This window comes from Electrophorus electricus, chromosome 7, assembly GCF_041902795.1.
Source record: "Electrophorus electricus isolate QZ-2024a chromosome 7, ASM4190279v1, whole genome shotgun sequence".
Taxonomy (NCBI): domain Eukaryota; kingdom Metazoa; phylum Chordata; class Actinopteri; order Gymnotiformes; family Gymnotidae; genus Electrophorus; species Electrophorus electricus.
In genome coordinates, this window is record NC_137503.1 from 9,871,783 (window position 1) to 9,892,383 (window position 20,601).

The 20,601-nt window shown below is 38.4% G+C and overlaps 1 protein-coding gene across 1 annotated transcript; it reads left to right on the plus strand.

Annotated features, from left to right (window-relative positions):
* The first annotated feature begins 1,216 nt into the window (after nt 1-1,216).
* On the plus strand, nt 1,217-20,601 carry vstm2lb (V-set and transmembrane domain containing 2 like b). The gene is made up of 4 exons (XM_026997612.3): nt 1,217-1,593; nt 16,357-16,526; nt 17,087-17,131; nt 18,115-20,601. Exons 1-4 carry the CDS (start codon nt 1,476-1,478, stop codon nt 18,709-18,711), a joined length of 930 nt encoding a protein of 309 aa, XP_026853413.2. The 5' UTR covers nt 1,217-1,475; the 3' UTR covers nt 18,712-20,601.

Consider the following 20,601-nt stretch of genomic DNA (forward strand, 5'->3'; position numbering starts at 1 on the left):
CAAAAACAAACTGATGACAATATTCCAATCTATACACTGCCTTAAAGTTAGTTATAAAATAGCTTTTAAAGTACTCCTGCTACTCCATAAATCACTGAATGGATTAGGCCCAAATATATTTCTGATATGCTTAAAGAATACAAACAGAATAGATATCTTAGCTCCATGGACAAGCTAATACAGCCCAGTATTCAGTTTAAACATGGTGCAGTAACATTTACATTATGCATAACTGAAAACAACTTCCAGAGGAACTGATGAGCCTCAAATGTACCTCATTTTTAAATAAAAAAAAAAATATAAATGTTTAAAATTTATCTTAAAATTAAGTTCTCACACTTTATTTTTGTGGTCCTGTATTTTAGAATTGTTCTTTTAAGTAATTTCGTATGTTTTAAATTGATTTTATTAGAATTATTTTCAGTTCCCCTTTCTATTTAAATCAATTGTTTTTAGACTTCTAAAGTATATTTTTTACATTTTCTATTTATATATCTAAAGTACATTTAATTGCCTTGTGTATAAAATGGGCTATGTAAATAAACCTGCCTTGCCTTACCTTACCTTATCTTTGCAAGTAGCATAAGCTGCATTCTGATATGTATTTAAATAGTGTGTAGAGTGCACTGAGCAGACAATTCATGTAAACAGCAAGGCAAAATAGAGTATGCAGTGGTTTTGGTAAATGGCCTCATGGTTCTAAAGCCTTTGGGGCAGGATGACTGTATTCACTTGGGAGAGTGGTGGGGAAGCAAGTTTGAAACTAGTTTGTACCTAGCTTTACATCACAAAGAGACCAAATTAATCATTTAAATACTGCTTAAAGCTTAATTAAGAAGCCATTGCTTTGCAACTCTGATTCTCTCTCTGCCTCTCTCTTAGTTACACTCTATGGATTAATATGAATAGTCCCACGAAGGCCTCATCATCTTTTAATATATCTAATGCAAACGATTTTTAACTAAAATTCCAGTGACCATTTCTGATTAATAATTGCATTTGTTACACATTCATAATAGTAATATATTGAGCCCACATCGGTCTGTTTGACAAATTCATCAAGGCCCCGACGTTTTACGGGTGAAATTTAAGACCGTGTCTCAGTGTACCTTAAATGTTTAATGAATTAATTACCACTTCGTATCACTCCGCCTAATTGATTCTACGACAAAGTCCTGCCCACACATTCCTCCTCCTGTCGCTGTTCTCTCTTCGCCACAGTTGCGCCGCTTGGTAATTCGTGGGCGCTGGAGCGAAGCGGAGAGAAGAAACGGAGAAAGTGTTTTAGCAAGTCAGTCGTAGGAGAGGTAGCACACCGACCTTTCGGCAATACTTAGACCTTTTCTCCCCGAAGCATTATCGTTCTGTCTGCGTCTGATAGTGCATCTGAAAGGAATATCATTTTGATATAAGACACCTGATGTGTGGGTTGTGCCCGAACTAGCCTAACTCTTGGTGAAGAGCCATCAAAAGAAATGGGGCCATTTGGAGCGCTACTGTGGATTTCACATTATGTGGGACTTTTCGTTCAACTATACGCTGCTTCCCAAGCGAGTGGATATACTAACGTGGACAACCACGTATCTGGCAATGGTAAGATGTACTGTTCGTTACATTCGTACGTACAAAGGAATATATGACAGTGCTTGTCGCCTTGTATTGTTCCCCTATTTTTAAGTATCACACTTGACGTGAAGGGGCGGGGCTGGTAAGAATGCTGATCGCGACTTCAGGATTACCGATTATTTTCAACTTTTTAAATCACAGAATATGATACTTACGTTGTATGACGTGCTTTAGTGTCATTGGTCGTCTTCAAGCGTAACCTCTTTAGGCTAATTGCTAAAGACCATATGGATGTCCATTGATTTCAAGGAAAAATATAAAAATGTGTGGGGGTGTGTGTATGCATACATGTATGTATGAAGATTCCAGAGAGTAACTGCTATGTAGTGTAATTAACGATGTAGGTGTAGTAACAATTTCCAAAGAAACAGGACATCATATCATGTAGAAACGAAGTATACACTGTGTGTATAAACTGGTGACCAAGCAGATGGACTGTGTTGCTGCTGCAAGAATCTCCTGAAATTAAAATTTAAAAATTAAAGAATGGCCTGCAGTAGCATCCATTGCTGATATGACTTGTTTAATTCAGACTGACCTACATACAGTGGTCTATATTGTTTCCTGCAAATGTTTTCACCAAAACCCAGTTCAAAGTAGTATAATCTGCACTGATATATGAAGCCTCAGTAGAGCCTCTACCTTTACCACAAAGGTAGAGCAGCGCCTGTTTTGTATTGTAGAGGTCTGCATTTGGATTCACTGTACTCCTCGATCAACTGTGATGGCATAAATACTAACATTGTTATAGTTCACCTATTTCACCAGCAGATATAAATCAGCACTGCACTCACTGAGCGAGCCATGGATCAATATACAGTCATGATAAAAGAAAAAATAAAGGTGGCAAAGACAAGGGACTCCAATACTTCACAGCCAGAGTGAAGAAATCCAAGTTTGCTTTAGCCCTATAATTTAATTTTGCACAAGCTGGCTTTACAAGATTTGCAAAGCTTACATTTCTAACATACAAATTATGCAACCCCAATTATACATGAATGATAGTGCAGATCTGAATGAATAATAATGTAGATCTGCAATATTAATACCTACATTTACTTTGAAGCATTTTCATATGCTTTTACTGTTGAGACCTGTTTTCTGTGTTGAGAAACATTAGACATATAAATACATATTTTGATTGGAGAAAACCCATCTTTGAAAACTCACCAAATGCTGCATTTATTTCCTGAGTAATCGTGTTTGGCTTCTGCACCACTATTGCCTAATGAGCATTTTAAAGCCCGTTTTGAGACAAATGCATTCTTGAGTGGATGATGCAAGGTGGATAAAGGATCTTGGATGGTCACAACCATAGTAAGTGGATTTAAAAATAAATGGATGCTAGTTTTGGTTGATATAACTTTATAGCCCCTAATGTGCAATTCTCTTACTGCAGTATTTTTAATTTTTCCATCGCCTATGGTTTTGAATCTTAGATCCAGTTAGGCAAATTTAGCTACATTGGAGAGGAAAATTAAACACTTAAAGTGTAGAGTGTTTCTGACAGGGACACCTTTTTTCCCCTCTTAAGTGTTTCGTTTATATATAAATAAATAAAACAAAAACATGATCAATATTAGAGAACAACTTTGGGGGGGGGGCGGAAATACATGTTTAAATAATCTTCATTGGTCAACATTTGAAGGATTTTGCTAGGGGTATAGCATGCCAGTAGAACAGTGCTTTACAAGATAACCAAAGGTATTTCAACATAACCTTTATTTTGCAGAAGACACAATGATCAAAACTATAGAACAAAAGATTACAACCAAATTTTCTGAAGGTTACAACAGTCACCAATCAGTGCAGTCTCTTCCACAGTTCATTGACTGTTGTGGGTTTCTTGGCCATAACAGTCACCAAGGATTTTCCAGAGGTTTTCTATTTGGTTTAGATCAGGACTCTGGGCTGGCCATTTCATTGTTTTCAGTTTCAAGGAACTGCTTTACCCATTTTGCTGTACGCAAAGGAAGGAACCATGTGTTGAAGATTCTGATACACACATTCACTTTGCTATGTAGCTGTACAAAAGCATTCCCTAAACCATGACACTTCCTCCTCCTCCTCCACTGATTTCTTTACACACTTTGGGTTCAGCGTTTCCCCAGTTTGTCGACAAACATTGTTCCCCCCCTCAGACATAAATAAGTTAAACTTGTTTATCACCAGAGTGAACTCTGGACCACTTCTGTCCACACATGCTCCTCAGCAAAGGTTAGTCTAGCCTTTTGATTCCTTCTGCTAATGAGAGGATTGGTCATTGCAGAGTGGGCTTTTAGTCCAAATGCTCTTAAACATCAAGATACTGTATGATGAGACAGATCCTTACCCTGTTCAGTGCTGAACTGGCGAGCAATTCCAGCTGAATTGCCAGCTGAATTGCCAGTTCCAGTTGAACCGATTACCCATGGAGATTCTCCGCATTATTCTGTCTTCTCTTGCATTTGTCTTTTGTGGGTGACTAGCCTTCTTGGGGGACTTGAATGGGTTTGTAATGGTGTAAAGATGCAATATTCTAGAAGTCACAGATTTAGAATGACCAACTTCTCTTGCTATGGCTGATATGTTCACCCCTTTGGCCTTCATCTGGACAACCTGCTGCAGGCCTGTTTCAGTCACTTTGGAATGGCTCATCATCTTGAAAGGTCAGTGGAAAGTTAGGCTACCAGTTATATAGGGTTTGTCAGATAATTAAGGAAATTGGCACCAGGTGCCAGATTAACACCAATAATTTTCAGGTATCTGAAAGTGTTCTCTAAATTTGATCAGTGTTCTTTTTCAATTATCTCATTTAAGTTTTTTTATACTGTGCTTTAGAATATATACAACTCATGAAATAATCTTAAAATACTGCTCTTTTACTCCTTTTAGGATAAATTTACATAGGACTACAGTGTCCTTGACATTTAGGAAATTGTTTGGTGTTCTCTAATTTTGATCTGCAGTGTATATATAATTGGTTTCACATTTCATTCTCTTAAACAGGTGTTTTGAAATGGTTTTTAAAATAGTACAGTCTTCCATGTAATCAGTGCAATATGCAGTACCCTGAAGTAGGTGATAATTTATTGACTCTCATAGGTATGTCAAAATTCATTAGTATTTCATCTACTGGGAGTCCATTAACCATTCAGAATTGAGTTTATTTAAATAGTACAGTCCCATGCAGAGTTTTTTGTTTTTGGTCTTTTGGGGGGGGGGGCACAATTAAACAGAGGTTAGTTGTTAGCCTTTATAAAAAAAAAATTTCTTATTATGATTCTTGTGATAATATAAGGTATTCTGATCTCGTCAGGATGATCCTAGGCAGAACTGATCACACTGGTGTGATTGTGTTCTTCAGAGTGTTAAAATCAGCTTGGTCCCCAGTACTGTATCCATGTCTGCTCTGTCAAGAGGCAAAGACAAGCGGGAAAAAAATAGTTTTTCTACATTTATTAATGTTTTTATTTTACATTCCCAGATCAGTCTAAATGTTGTTATAGTAAGTTTTTCAAATCAGAGATTGTATTATCGTAGGCAGATGTTGCATACCTTAATAGTATTCTATAAGGCAACACACGTAGTGGTGCCTTCTTTGCTGTGGAGTAATGAGGAGGTTATGGAGAGCCCTGTATTATCGTTCTAAAGGGGGCCCACAGGGTCCCCATAAAGTACTGCAGCTGCACCTGTCAAGTATATGTGAGGTACATTAGACATTAATGCTTAAGACCATAGCCCAGTCCTACAGGTTTGGAGCACTGGACCAAAGAGCCAGCTCTCTAGCACAGCAGCCAGAGCACCCATTTTAACATCTTGAGTGACATCACACCACCCTATGTCTTTTGCCTAATGCTTTATCTGGTTGGTGAACACACTGAGATAGCTCTAGAATCATTCTCCATTTAGAACCTTTGTATTGTTTTGTTTTATGTCTAATAAAACGTTTAGATAAGGAAAGGATTATAGAAAATACCTAAGTATTGTTCAAATGTATGAGTATTACCCAGTGTATTAGTAATGTAGAGTTATTGCTGTCTGATACTAATTCTGTGATGCCTTTTTTTTTTACATCTCTCTCTCTCTCTCTCTCTCTCAGGTCAGGAAGGTTTGCTTTGATGAACTGCCTTAGAAGTAGTGAGCACTGCCCTTATGTATAACAGAGTGCCATGTGTCTGACTCTAGAGAGTCAGCCTTTATGATGCTCCAAAGTTCAGGCTGTGTCTGTCAACCTCCCAAGCACAGAGAGGAGTGTCCTGCTGGGCATAGCTATTTGGGCTCCTTCCTGGCCTTGCTGACTCAGCATGGAGGTCTCACTTCACCAGTGACAGGTCCTTCATGTTGAGCTTCACCTGCTGATTCTCTAAAGAAGAGAGCTAGTAATTTTTTAGGACCTCTCTTAACAAAAGCCTATTTTTTCCTCTTCTAAATTATATTTCTCATTCTTTGACAAATAGAAGTAAGAATAGAAGTGTCTCTCATGGTGTCTCTCTCCATCACCTGGAACAGGACACATGCAAACACATACAAATACAAATGTCAGTCATGCAGAGCCAGGTCTGTAGAGAATATACTGATGTTATGATTGAATCGCCATACAAGCAGAGATATCAGAATATTTGAATTTTTAGTTGCAGCATGTTACACAGGGGGGTGCACCAGAGCCCCTGTCACAGAATGTCTTTGCTACATCTGTATTCACCATAAACATCATAAGGGACATTCTGGTGTGATTATCACAAAAAAAATTCTTGGAACATTTTGGGCCTAGCTGCCTCAATATTTAGCTTCTGAAAACTTTGGTAGTGTAAAATTCATTATTACTGCAATGTGTAGTTTGCATGCAAGTCCAGGTGTTTTAAATATGTCTGTATGCATATCATTTAGTATCTGGATTATTCAAAGAACATGATAATATAATACAATGTGATCTGTCATTCTGATGGATTCATTAAAAAATGTGTTCACAATATACACTGCCTGTCCCAAAAAAAAATATATCACCATTTGGACTTAAATAATCAAATATCTAGGAGCCTTTGGTTGGATGATTACTGTTGTGATTAATGTTTCAGCTGGCAACGAATCTGTTTTAATTTCCTAAGCAATCATGTCAGAAGACATATCCCAGGTTGAGGAAAAGATGTTACTGTGTTTCAAAAAGTGAAGTTATTGGTCTGTGTCAGGGAAAGAAAACAATTAAGGAACTTGGTTAAGAACTGTCCAAGGCTTTATTTAAACCTGGAACTTTGGAAGAAATGAGATTGGGGAAAAAATGTTGAATGACCATAATCACGGATCACTTAAATGCTTGGTGAAGTTGAATCATAAAAAATCAAGAATAGAACTCATGGTTATGTTTAATAGTAAAAAGAAGAGTATTCACGAGAACTTGGGACTAAACAGCTGTGAGCCCACAGGACAGCCACTTGTTAGTAAGGCTAACTGGAGGAAAAATGGCTTCAGTTTTCTAGGGACTATAAAAATTGGATTTAGGAGCAATGGGAAAAGGTCATGTGGTCTAATGAGTCCAGACTTCCCTATTCCAGAGCGATAGGCACTTCAGAGCAAAAAGGGAAGCATCTAAAGCGACAAAGCAATCATGCATAGTATCCACTATACAAACCTCTGAAGGCAGTGTATGATCACAGATTGCTTCCATTGGTCAGATCTAGGCTCAGTGTTATGTGTAAAATGGAGTCAGCTGAAGACCTGAATGAACTGAATGACTAGGTCATCCCATCAGTAGATTCTGTTGTTCCTCGATTTCACGGGCATAAAACAGGACGACAATGCCAAGATTCATTGGACTTAAACTGTGAAATAGTGATTCAAGGAGCATGAGGAATCATTTACACACATGAATTTGCTATCACAGGGTCCTTACCTCAACCCAACTGAAAATCTTTGGCATCTACTGGAAAAGACTTTACAGAGTGGTTCAACTCTGGTTGTCAATACAAGATCTTGGCCAAAAATTAATGCAACTCTGGAAATAAAAGTTGGAACATCACGTAAGGTTGTCAAAACAATACCACCATAATCAAAGCTAAAAGCAGTCCAATTAAATGTTCGTGAATGACTTTTTGACCGGGCAGTATACTTTATTAGGATAATAATACTAATACTGATGGGGCCCTCATCTGCTCTCATAAAGGGTTACACAAATTCAGAAGCAATGCTAAGATTCATCTAACTTTGTAAATGCCTGCTCTCCAAGCCACATTCATCAACCAAAGCCCCCAAACTCTACATCATAATGCATGTGAGTCATGACTTCGAGGAGGCTAGCCATGGAGGGCGCACACGGGTGGTCCCTGGTTGAAATTAAATGTTTATTTGCCATTTGGACTGACACCGTTGTCCAGAATATACTACAAACAGCCTACAGAATCAGAAAAATGTTGGAAGAAGTATCAAAGAGCTGATTTGCATATTGCATGCCACAGAGCAATTGGATTTCAAAGTAATTAGCCGGAGATCTTTTTAACTACCAAGTGTAAATGCATGTGGTTAAAATCTTATCAGGACACACTCCACATGAAACAATGAGGTGTAAACAGATTCAAAGTGTCCAAAATATGATTTTATAACCAAATCTGATTTTTTTAATTATTATTATTAGACTGTTCAAATCTTTTTAATGTAACCTACATCCAACAGTAGTCTGAACAGATCATGACAGATTCCAACTTGCCTAAACCGACCTGCAAGAGTCAAAGAACAATTGGACACGAGGCATGCTCATTCGGATGAAAACAATAACACAAATGTAATATTTGAGAGTCAAACCATGCTATTTAAACCAGCAAAATGTAGAAGCTCATCACAGTTTACTCTGGAGGCGGCAAACGGATAGACGGATATATATGATCGGGCCAAGAAGGCAAAGAAAGGCAGACAGATAGTAAATTGCCTACTTCCCACCCCTTCCACTGACATTTGTCACTTCTGTTGCTCTACCCCATTGTTGTTTTGCCATGCTCCCGGTGCTGGCTGATGATGACAGACACCACTTGATGCAGATTGGCAAAAAGCCATATGAAGTCTGATCTGACTATTCTCTTTCACGTTGCATGGTTATGAATCAGACGCATATCTAATCTAGGACTACATACAAAAGTGACTCAAATATTATTTGTATAGTTCAGATTTCTGTGTCCACACAGTCTTGAAAAAATCAGATCTGTGTCACATTAAAGTAAAAAGCTTGAGTTAATGTGGATGTGTGAACATAGCCACACTGAGCAAATGGTTGCTATCTATGCATGTTAGTAAGCATTAGGGGAAGGTAATCATTACTCTAATCAAGAATCGAGAAAAGCTATGCATATTAAGAATCCAAGGAACCACAGGAGAGATACTTTTAGGTTTCTCCTGCTCTTTGTTTCTCTAATTAGGATGTTTATTCCTGATTTACCATGATCCTCCTGAGAAGGGGGGGTTGGTGTTGATTTGTTTGTCTTGTTGGGGTTCATGGCAGCACTGCTGTGATTGTAAGCAATTAATTATCTCCCAAAGGTAGCCACTGATCAACTAAAGGAAGCCAGACAGACAAAAAGGCCAGCTATGACTCCACCAGGTGTCCAGGCCTGTCCAGGCCTGTGCAACTGGTATGATGGTATTGGATTTGTATCAGTTTTTACAGTTTAAATAGATGCTGGAAAGAGCGCTGTGAGTCACCGTTGTGATTTCACTTACACAATTGTGATTTAACACACATGCATGTGCATGTGCACGTGCGTACACTCTCTCACTCCTCCCCCCTCCCTGGGGTTATAAGATATTTACTCCTGAAGTGTGGACTGAGTGTCTCTGTGCCTATGTGAGTTCTACTCTTATTACATTAATCTCTCTGCAGTTTTCAATTCAGCTTGATTTCACATGCTACCTGTGCTTATTTCCCAAAGGGGAAGGCATGCATGTAGACACACATGCACACGCACACACACGAGCTGAGGGTGTTTTAAAATTAAAAAGACCAACATCAAGACAAAGCACTTTGGTTTTTGCTCTAATACTTTGTACTTTAAAGACTAAAAGTTAGTTTCATTATATAATTTGTTTTCCCCTTTATTGAAAATGTCAAGAGTTGCCAACTAGCATCTCTACAGATTCAGCTTGAATTAATTTAGATCTGTTGTGTAGGGCTGTAAATTCTCACCCTCTTATCGACTTCTGCTGCATGAGGTGGTATTAAGTGTTTTTTTGCTATGACATGCTTATTTCTCACGAAGGCAGAGAGAGAGAGACAGACAGAGAGAGAGAGAGAGAACTGGATTTTCAGTTGAGGGATGACTATCCTCTGGAGAGCAGACTTATGTGTTTACTTATTTATGTTTTGTTTTGTGTCCCTCTTTCTCTTTCATTTTTAATGGGGATGCTGGAAAAACCAAGTCATCTCAATGTTTTTTATCATACTGTCATGAACAACTTGAAATGTGCACACTTACCCATAGTTACACAAGATAAATCCGCATGTAGACATAAGCGGTCAGTTAAGGGATTCTCTCATAAAGTGTAGTACATCACACAAAAGCCTTTGTTATTAATAGGTATATATTGTAACCTGAATATGCAGCAAGATTCTACAAAGTGGCTTAATTTAAATTGTCAGGTCAGTGGAAATAATTTTTTTTTATACACAGTAGGTGGGGGAAATGTTAACTTATTTATTTTGAATATGTATATGATAACATGAATTTCTATCTTTCAGCTCTAATGTACTATATACATGAAGATATTTCAAATTTGGGGGAAAAGATTCCATTGTCCACAGGGCATTCTTAACGAAGGGCCATTCTTTGCCAAGTTGACGCATTGAGTGGCCAAGGTTATTGTACTGATTTGTGGTGCTACCAATTTAAGTGTCACACCTTTTCAGACCATTCTGGCAGGATTTATCAGGGTCTGGCAAAGGCATAAAATACCTTGGGATACTCCCTGTTTGTCAAGCAGCTGTGTTTCATAAGTAGGATAAAGGAGGAGAGCTGAGAGCTGAGCTGTGAAGCAATTCGACAAGCCTCAAATCGATATAGCCAAGAAAGGAAGGTGGGTGAGAGTGAGAAAGTGAGTGTGTGTGTGTGTGTGTGTGTGTGTGTGTGTGTGTGTGTGTGTGTGTGTGTGTGTGTGTGTGAGAGAGAGAGAGCAAGACTTTTTTTAGTTATGACTGTTCTGCAGTGAACCTTTCTGCATGTCTAAGAGTGAGCTTTAGTTATAGAACTTGGTTTCCTTCAGAATATGGATATGATTCTAGCAACAGAAGAGAAAAATGAAACAGAATGAACATTCCTGAAGGATGAAAACAGACAGGAGCATGCATGCTTTACATCTGCATGCAGATTCACTTACCAGATTCACTAACCAGCTGTGGGCTAGCTTCAGCACCATATACCTCCACAGAGGTTCTTGTTTAGGGCAAAGAAGAAGTCATTTTAAATGGATGTTTGTTGTATACTTCCAACAGGCTATTGAAGTGATCAAGCTAAGAGCAGTGAGCAGTGAAAGATGCTCTGATTAAAGCCACCTAACCTTTAGGGGAACAGATTGGTAGTGAAATTATGCCACAAAAGTTTTGTCTGGATGTTTTTAGAAAAGCTTATATAAGTAAATTATTTTATCATTTTAACAATCGTCTTTTGTCATCAATTTAACCCCTAAAGATCTGTCCAACAAAATTGCATATTTAGAGGTGTGCCATTAGGAAGAAATGCTGTGGACACAGAAAGTCTCTGGAGAAAAGCATCTATCTCATAACTAATACAGTCTATATACAGTATACTGTATACAGCATACAGGAATTGTCAATGCCAGTCCATATGTACATTTTAAAATAATAACGGAAGATACACTTTAGAATTCCCCATTGAAAAAACATTTCAAAACATGTTGCTACATATATTTAGCTGTTGTGCATGGATGCCTTTCCAAAACATGCTAACATCAGCTACTTGTTGACCACAGACCATGCATATGAACACATGTGGGAGAAGTTTGCCTTCAGGGCTTTGGCACGTGAATTAACTAACCTTATCCTGCTAACACTATACTAGTGTCTTATGAGCACAACCTTTATTGTGACATGCTTTCTTCATGAACAACTCATGTTCATCATGAAGAAAGCATGTCACAATAAAGGTTGTATTAATAGTTGCAATAAATGAAGTATTCTGTCAGAATGATAGCCATCATCTAATTCAACAGCTTAGCTATATGACAGAGTGTATTGAGTAACATTTGCCCCAAGTTTCTTCAACATCCCCGAGCCATACTGATAAAATGTCCAGCATTTGACATGAATCATCGTCTAACTTGGCAGGTTAATGTTGTCCAACATTATCTAACACAACACAACACAAGAAAAATAAACTTCTTGGCTGACCAACATGTTACCTCATACTCGCTATGTTCTCAGGAAAACATGGATGGAACAGTCTCAGGCTTCAATACAAGTTCTGTAGCAGAATTCATCTTGAAATAAAAATTTTAAAACAATCCTCTGCAAAATGGGTACTGCAATCCGGAGTTTTCTGTGGAGGTTGGCTGGGACAGGTCAATTTTTATAAATAAACTGCACCTATTTTTCTCTGATTTTCAGTTCCTTTGTAAATACATGAAGGCACACGTACACATTTTGGCACTTTGCAACTGAAAGCAGAACACATCTCTGCCATTGCTTTGAGAAAAATGACACTTGGTTTGCAAAATGATAGCTACCTACACCTGTCTTCTCCTCTGGCATTCCATATTTCTCTTTATTCACTGTAACATTTATGCAATGGTGTGGATAGCCCAACCCTGTAAGATAATGAGATTGGCTCCTTGTGGTCTGTGATGTAGGATAATGACAAATGATAAGGACATACCATACCTGCAAGATAATGGGACTGGCTCCTTATGGTCTGTGACGTAGGATAATGACAAATGATAATGACATTCCATACTTTTCATTTTTTCAAAGACTTATTGTCTTATCATGTTACCCAAAATATTCTACTATTTTTTATATTTTTTTTGTATAGCAGTGGTGTATAAAGTAGGCATCAGCCTCTCCTGTTGGGGATGTTGCCCACCAGCTACTTGAAAGTGAAATTATAAACATATAAACACACAGAATTTTGCTCCTAGAGAGTTGCTGCAATAAAAATAGTCAAAATGTTTTTCCTGTCCAATATTTCTTTGTAATGATGCCTTGAGTTTCGGTTACTACAATATGTTAGTTAGCATTGTTAGCTGCAAGAGAGGTTGGTGAAGATGACCAGCATTACGGTGCTAGCTAGGAATATTTCTCTGAAGGTGGTTCATCCAAAGCATTACTTTACTTGGTGATAAAGATTTATACACTCGATTTGTTATGTAAAGTCTGTTGTTCAACAGTTGAATGGATTTTACAGATCACATTTACAAAATTGTCCAGGAGGAACATCGTAAATTCTGAATCGAGCTTCAACTTCTTCATATGTAATAATTCTTTCCATTTTGTTCCAATGTTAACTCATGTTTTATGATGTTTTTGGCTTGATTTTGTTGGCTTAGCGTGTGGTGGTTTATTTATTTATTTATTTCTGGGACAAGCTTCTGGTGATGTATAGCACTTACCAGATTCCACCATCTTTTCTTTGGCTAAACTGATAGAGGATAGGGGTTGGGTATTGGTGAGTTGAGAAGGGTCTCATAAAGTGGCTGACAGAAGGTCAATGTAACATTAAAACATATGGGGAAATTCCTACAGTTTGCATAATACCTTGCTTTGGACTGTCTTTTTGTTTGTTTCAAAGACCAAAGCAAGGTTCATAATATTTGTTATGCTATTAAGCTATGTGACTGACAACAGCATTTGTCCATAGCTGGATTTGTACCTTAGATCTCCGTATTGCACTCTCCTCCCACTCTAGTTTGCCGGATACCTTTCTCTTCCCTTTGCGTCTGGGATGAGCTCTCCTTTGATCTCTGTGATATGAGGGCCATTGTTGGGATGGCTTTTAACTGAAGGCCTTGCATGCAACTCGGGTCCCTTCGCCTTTTCAGAGTGGCTCTCTCTGAAGCTTATTGAAACTGGCGTCATATGATGCTCTGAGTTTGAAGTGCTTGTCATTTTGCATATGAGAATAAATCTGTCTGCAAGCAGTGCCTGTGTCATGAATCATGCATGCTCCTTTGCAAAAGCTGTGCTTTTGAGTTCTGAAGAAATTAATTCATGCTTGGGGGTGGAGAAAAGATACATCTGGGTGTAAATTGGCTTCGTCTGGAATGAGAGTATAACAGAATTCATGCCTGGCTCCTTTGTGATCCACAGGGGATAGTTCAGTCTACCTAACCAACTCCTTTGGGTAATGGTTGAGTCCCTATTAACACCTGTTAAAATCTGCCAGAGGCTGCAGGCGTGCGTGTATGCATTTTTGTGTGCATGTATACTGTTCTAACCTGAAAAGAATCCTGAAAGATGATGTGAGCAGATTTAAGGAAAAATGTGAAAATGTTTTTTAAAAATGTGTGGTCATATATTTGCTTGTTTGTATAAACCTGATCATTTAAACCAATTTGATATATTTTTGAAGTATTTCCTGCATAGTACGTATAATATACAGTAGCTAATATAAAATCTTTAGTGCTTCTGGAAACAGAACAATATAACTTATTCACAATCACATTCTCAGTTTGGTTTGACCAAAAAACAAAAATATTTCACATTAATTAAATTAATTTAGATCCTTTCTGCCTCTTCTATAGAATAAATTGTAATTATTTTCCACTTCATATAGTCTATCCATTATTTACCTAGATAGGCCACACAAGCATAACATCTTGCAGTCAGCTAATTGTTTTTTTTATATATAGATTATAGTGCTTCTCATATACAGATTTAGTATTAGATTATAGTATTGAGATGGTTAATATCCAGACCTTAATTATTTTCAATGAAACACCCAGCAAAACATTTTCCACAACATACAAAGATATAACATGGATGTCGGTTAATTCCCTTTGTTTGCAAAATTACCCATGGTGTACCCACTCCATGTATCAAACTCTGTATTGGTACAATTACTAATAACATTGACATTCCACAGTGCATAAAAGATTTTCTTTTGTTGACACATACACAGTCACACACACACACAGCCTCTGTACCAGTAACTGATTATGTTGTTTGTCATGGAACGCATGTGCTTAATTATCTCTAATATTGTTTACAGTCCATTTGTTTTCTATAGAGTTCAATTTCCAAGTGGTGTTTTTGACCAAAAAAAACCTCATTAATTTTGCCACAGTTCTGTTGTAATGACTATGGGGATAATGATGGCTCAGGGCTCGAGGTTTTTGTAATTAGACAAAGAAAGTCACTTATGTGTATATGCACTATTGTATCAATTTCCTATTCAGCGTTTGTCACTTAGACATTCACAATGAGAATGTGTTTCCATCAGAAATAAAATGAAGGAGCAGAACGCCCCTCAAATGTGTCTTTAGTAGGCTTGGATTATCATAAGTGTGAAAGAGCAAGTGTACAAACTGGGGTAATGTGGGTTTTACTCCACTAGCAATACGTCTAAAGATCAAACGCAAGCAGAGAAGCCTGCTCATCCTCCTCAAGCAATGGAAACACTGTGTTTGTAGTCAGGAGGCATTTCCGGCTGAATGTCATTGCTTCTGCAGTTACCACTACTCATATAAAATCAATGGTGAAAGAAACAGGGTGCCAGTGCGCACATCATCGCCATACATAAGGTTATGTGAGCGGGTACTCAGCGAGGCGTGGGGAGTGAGCTATGACCCTTGACCTCACACCTTCCCTCAGGTGATGTGGAAGAACATCCTGGGAGTGGCTCTGTCACAGGGCCATCCTAAGACTGGCTCTGTCACAGGGCTAGTTGAATTCAGGACAAAGGAAATAGGTTGTAATGTTCTTGTTAAAAAAGAATGTGTGTAATTTTATCTGTAATCCTGGCAATCTCTAGCTATCTTGTGCATCTTTTATGATTACAGTGGTGAGAGGTGGGTGCCCCAGTAACCAGGGTTTGGCGGGTGTATGAGAGAGGAAGGAGCTGAAAAGCTGAGTGCCTGAGTGATTTTCTAACAGAGCAGCATGAGCAGCTTTGAGTAGGCTTGAGCTGTACATTTCTGTAGGCAGTGCCAGGATCATAGCAAGAATGCATCTCTCTGAGCAGATTGGAATAATACAGTAAATCGATTAGTACCAACTTACACAATAGAGTCAGCAAGTGTAAACAGATATCCTAATAGCAATAGAAGCAAGTCATCAATCAGATGGTCATCAGTAATGCCAGGAGAGATGGGGTATTCCTGGTTAGTGACTGGTCTGCAATTTGGATACAAGCTAGAACCATGAATCTGAATGACCAGTGTGTCATTATGGCATTAAGCAAAGCCCTTCACCCTTAGTGCAGTAAGTAGCCCCCTTCATCTTTACCACTCTGTTTTCTTGCCAAAGTTGGACAGCAGAATTATGAATTTTCATTGTAAGTGGTTTAATAAACTATTACTTTGAAATATCCTGTAGTATTTAGATGACAAAATCTCATTCATTTCTATCTGCCTAAATTTCAACTAAACAAATCCGTTTGCTTATAAGCAAAGGAATTGATTACTCTTTTTTGCTAGGCTTCAATACAAAACAGTATATAATGACAACATTAACATCTGCATGCACATTTAATTTAAGCATCTTAGCAGGTAGGTTAAGGTTAAATGATTGTTAAATGATAGTTTTCATCTTTTGTCTCTCAGCTCTTTTCACAGAAGTCCCTCATGATATTGTCACTCAGAGTGGTCAGGACGTGGAAATGGCCTGCTCTTTTAGAGGGGCTGGTTCAACCTCTGTCTCCTTGGAGATCCAGTGGTGGTATCTTCGCCACCACAGAGAAGGGGCCGAGAAACCTGCTTGGACAACCAATCAGGTGAGTCTGACCAGACCTAAGATTTATTGTAATGTGGATCCTGTATTTATACTGTGCAACTTTTGTATTATTACATTTATCATTTCTTTTAATCTAGTATGAGTGAAAAATACTAGTGAATCTTGAAGTGAAAAATTGTACCAAGCAGTGTAAAAGTTTTGATCATTGTCATACTCTGTCACTAAAACTACAGTTGTCATATAACTACAGTGCAGCATGCTGAACCTGAGCTGACACTGCAATGCAAAATAAAATTACACTTCCGTGCTCTACCACACTGAGAAAGTGAATAATAACCTGAGACGGCTGGCAGGGGCTCCACTCCACAATTACTGATTAATGCCTAGAATACAGTATCATCCTAGGCTGGCTGATTTCCCCTGAACAGCGACCAACGAGCATCCTGCTGAGCCAACACGATGCAATTAGTACCGACAGGAAAGAGGAAATGGCTTCAGACCAGTTGTCGAATGTTGTTTTCCTGATGTGTATAATCCAGTGTCTTCTCCTCATGCTAACATTTAGTGAATCCTTCAGCCTTCTTCATCTCCTCTGTTTAGGTTGTGTCGAATGAGGACATGCCCAGGGATGCCACTAAAATAAGCGTGAGTTGAGAATAATGTATTGATTTTGGGATTACATATAGTAGCAGCTTGCCATCTGTCATAACAGCTGATCTGTTAACAGAGAGTCCAGTGCTCTAGTGTGTGACCAAAAAAAGAAGAAAAAGAAGGGAGTCGTTCCAACAAATGTTCTAGAATTTCCATCTCACTGGGCAGGGCGATATAAAGCCCTGTTTATCGCAGCTTACATTTAGGGTTCCTGCATAGCTCATATAGCTTAAGTGATGCTTCTAAGGTGCTGAGGCGACCATACATCTGGGAGCCGAGCTCAGCCCCCTGCTGGTCCAGGCAGTTAGCCTTCCCCTCCAGCATACTCAGCTGCTTCATGGTGTTTGAGGCTCCAGAGCTGCAGCAGCAGGTGTCATTAAGCCATTATCCTCCTGGTGGCGCTATTGAGCAAGCCTGGTTATGCATCCTGAATCAATTCGATTTCCAGTCTCAAGGTCCATTTAAATTCTATATTCTATATCAGTGCTAATGCAATTCGCTTTGCAAAGTGAAATCATAATAAATAACAATATTATAAATGAGAGATATTTTGAGAATCTTTGACGCACATAGAACATTAAGGTAAGGTATCTTTGACGCACATAGAACGTGGTGCATTACTGAAAAGCTTGGTATGACAAATTGACCACTAGGCCCAAAGCATTATATTTATACACTATATGCTATATACTTTTAATTAACATATACATAGTGCATATTGACATGGCAACATAACAATGAACACTAGGCTTAAATGCATAGACTTATAAGGTCAGTCTTTGGATTGGATTTACCTAACAAAAATCATGATTAATTAAAAACATAAATATTTTTACACTGCTGTTGAATCTGAGTACCTTAAACTGTGAGAAGCTGCTATATCTAATGTGACAATCATCACAGATAATTTGTGAAAATCTAGAAAATTGCTAGAAAAAGCATGGTTTGAAAACCTCTTGTTTTACACTTATGTGAAGGTGGTAAAAGTGGCTGGCAGCAACATCTCTCACAGGCTTCGCCTATCCAGCGTTAAACCTACAGATGAAGGCACTTACGAGTGCCGTGTCATTGACTTCAGCAACAATCGGGCCCAGCACCACAAAGTCAGAGCCTACCTGCAAGTACAGCCACCAGGCTCTGGTGCAAACGTCCATAAGAAGGACAAACAGCTACCAGCTAGAGGCTACCAGCGCCAAACCGAGGAGCACAATCTCCACTATGGGAGCCATCAGTTGCATAAGGGGTATGGTCAGTTCAAAGAGAGAGAAAATCAGGAGAGGGAACACCAAGAGTTGCATGGAGACTTTAGGCATCAGAAGGACCATCGCAGGAGCCGCCATGGTGATCGGGATGATGAAGGGGAGAAAAAGGAGGCTCCTTCTGCCCTCCACCATGGAGAACATTATCAGAGAAACACTCAAAGTCTCCATGATGGGGACTACCTTCTGGTCAATAGGCAGACACAGGCATGGAAGAAGGGCCAAGCAAAAAGCCAACAATCAGAGTTTAGAGGCAACAAGGGACATGATATAGAGAATCCTGATGACTGTTTAACTGATGGCTGTGTGCTCTAGAGTTTTGACAAGGGGGGGAAAGCATAAAGAGAAAGACAGAGACTGCAGAAAAACAATAAGACTTATGTGAATGAGAAGATTCAGAACAAGGAAGGATGGGAGAAGTCTGAGAGAGGGAGTGAAAAGAGTGCATGTGAAAGCATATTAAGAATGTTCATCAATCTCAAGGAGAAGTGGACAAACTTGGGCAATGTGTACTACATGTTACTACAGAATATCTCTGTTTTATGCCTCCATGCTTCTGCTCCTCAATGCATATCTTTTGAACATGCCAATTTTTGTCTTATGGCCTAGCTGATTTGGACAAAGTGGGGTAGTGGGCTTCTTTTTTTTTTTGGCTGTACCTTCCTGCACCATTTGAATGTTTTCAATACTTTGTGTGTGTGCGTGTGCGTGTGCACGTGTGCGTGCACGTGCGTGTGCGTGTGTGTGTGTGTGTGCGTGTGCATGTGTGCGTGCAGCTGTGTATGTTTAAGCCACTTTGTTTACTGTGTACAGTAAATTTTTTTGGATAATAACTCATTATGCTTTGCATTACAACCCAATTTCCAAATTAGATTTTGCATTAAGGTTCACAAAAAGAACTGCAGTTTAACAGTGTTTGATGTTCTCTGCTTTCATATTGTGGGTAAAAAAAAAACATGCTGTGCCTCTCTTGGGTTTACTCTGTCCTACTTTGATGTTTTGTATTAATGTATACATTCTATACAATTCTAAATACATTTACATGTGTTGCATTAGAAGGATAAAATATCCATGTATTATTAAATGAATCATGTTAACTTACAAAGAATTCTGTTTTAATCCTCTGTATATTTTCAATCTCACAGTATTCTGTCTGTGAATTTAGGCTTTGAAAATTACTTTGTCTTAAATTTGGATAGAATTCCATTAACAATAAAGGGTGTGTGTGTGTGTGCGTGCGCGTGTCTTTGTTTGTGTGAGTATACAACTATGTTTAAGCTACTGTGTGTAATATGTACAGCACATTTTTGGATAATGACTCTTTATGCTTTGCATTACAACCCAGTTTCCAAATTAGATTTTGCATTAAGGTTCACAAAAAAAACTGCAATATAGCAGTGTTTTGATGCTCTGTGTGTGTGTGTGTGTGTGTGTGTGTGTGTGTGTGTGTGTGTGTGTGTGTGTGTGCGCGCACGCGCGTAATAGTAAGTGCGTCTGTGTGTTTGTGTTTTAGGTAAATTTGTCTGTCAGCTTACTCGAACTCTATTCCTGACAAACTGAACCTAGTGCACTAGTGCCTCCTTCAGTACAAGTTAAGAAATGCTATCAGACTGTCCTCATCTGTTAACAGGTTTAACAGGTGGAAGGATGGAATTTATTAATCAGTGAGTTTGAGTAGTCTGAACTTATTAATAAATGATTTCTCACTCATATGATATATTAACTAATAAATAATCATTCATATTTATTCTCACTTGTGATAATCACATTAAAGTAGCATTATATTTTTTGTGACCCGTATACTCTATAACCAACAGTATATCTTGCATAAGCCATATTAAAATCTGTTAATCAGTATAATGTGTAATTATAGTCAGTTATGTGTTGCCTAATGTTTCTTTTTACAGTGTGAATATAAAACTACATTTCATTCATCACTGCTCAGGTCCAAGGACACACTCACTCCCTGTGAAACCCCTTTGTTAAATTAGAATTAGCTCAACACCTGGAGAGATGTGTCTCCACCTTCTGAGAAACAGACAGTGGGAATGTTTGTGGACTGGTGTTATAACTACAATCCTGAGCTTGATTTTTTTTTTAATGTATGCTTTGTTTGGGGGTCTGCCCCATTTTTAATTCTTCTCACTGTTGATGTACGTCAGATACACTTTTGTTCAACAATAAATTTGTGATCTTCCTCAAGAA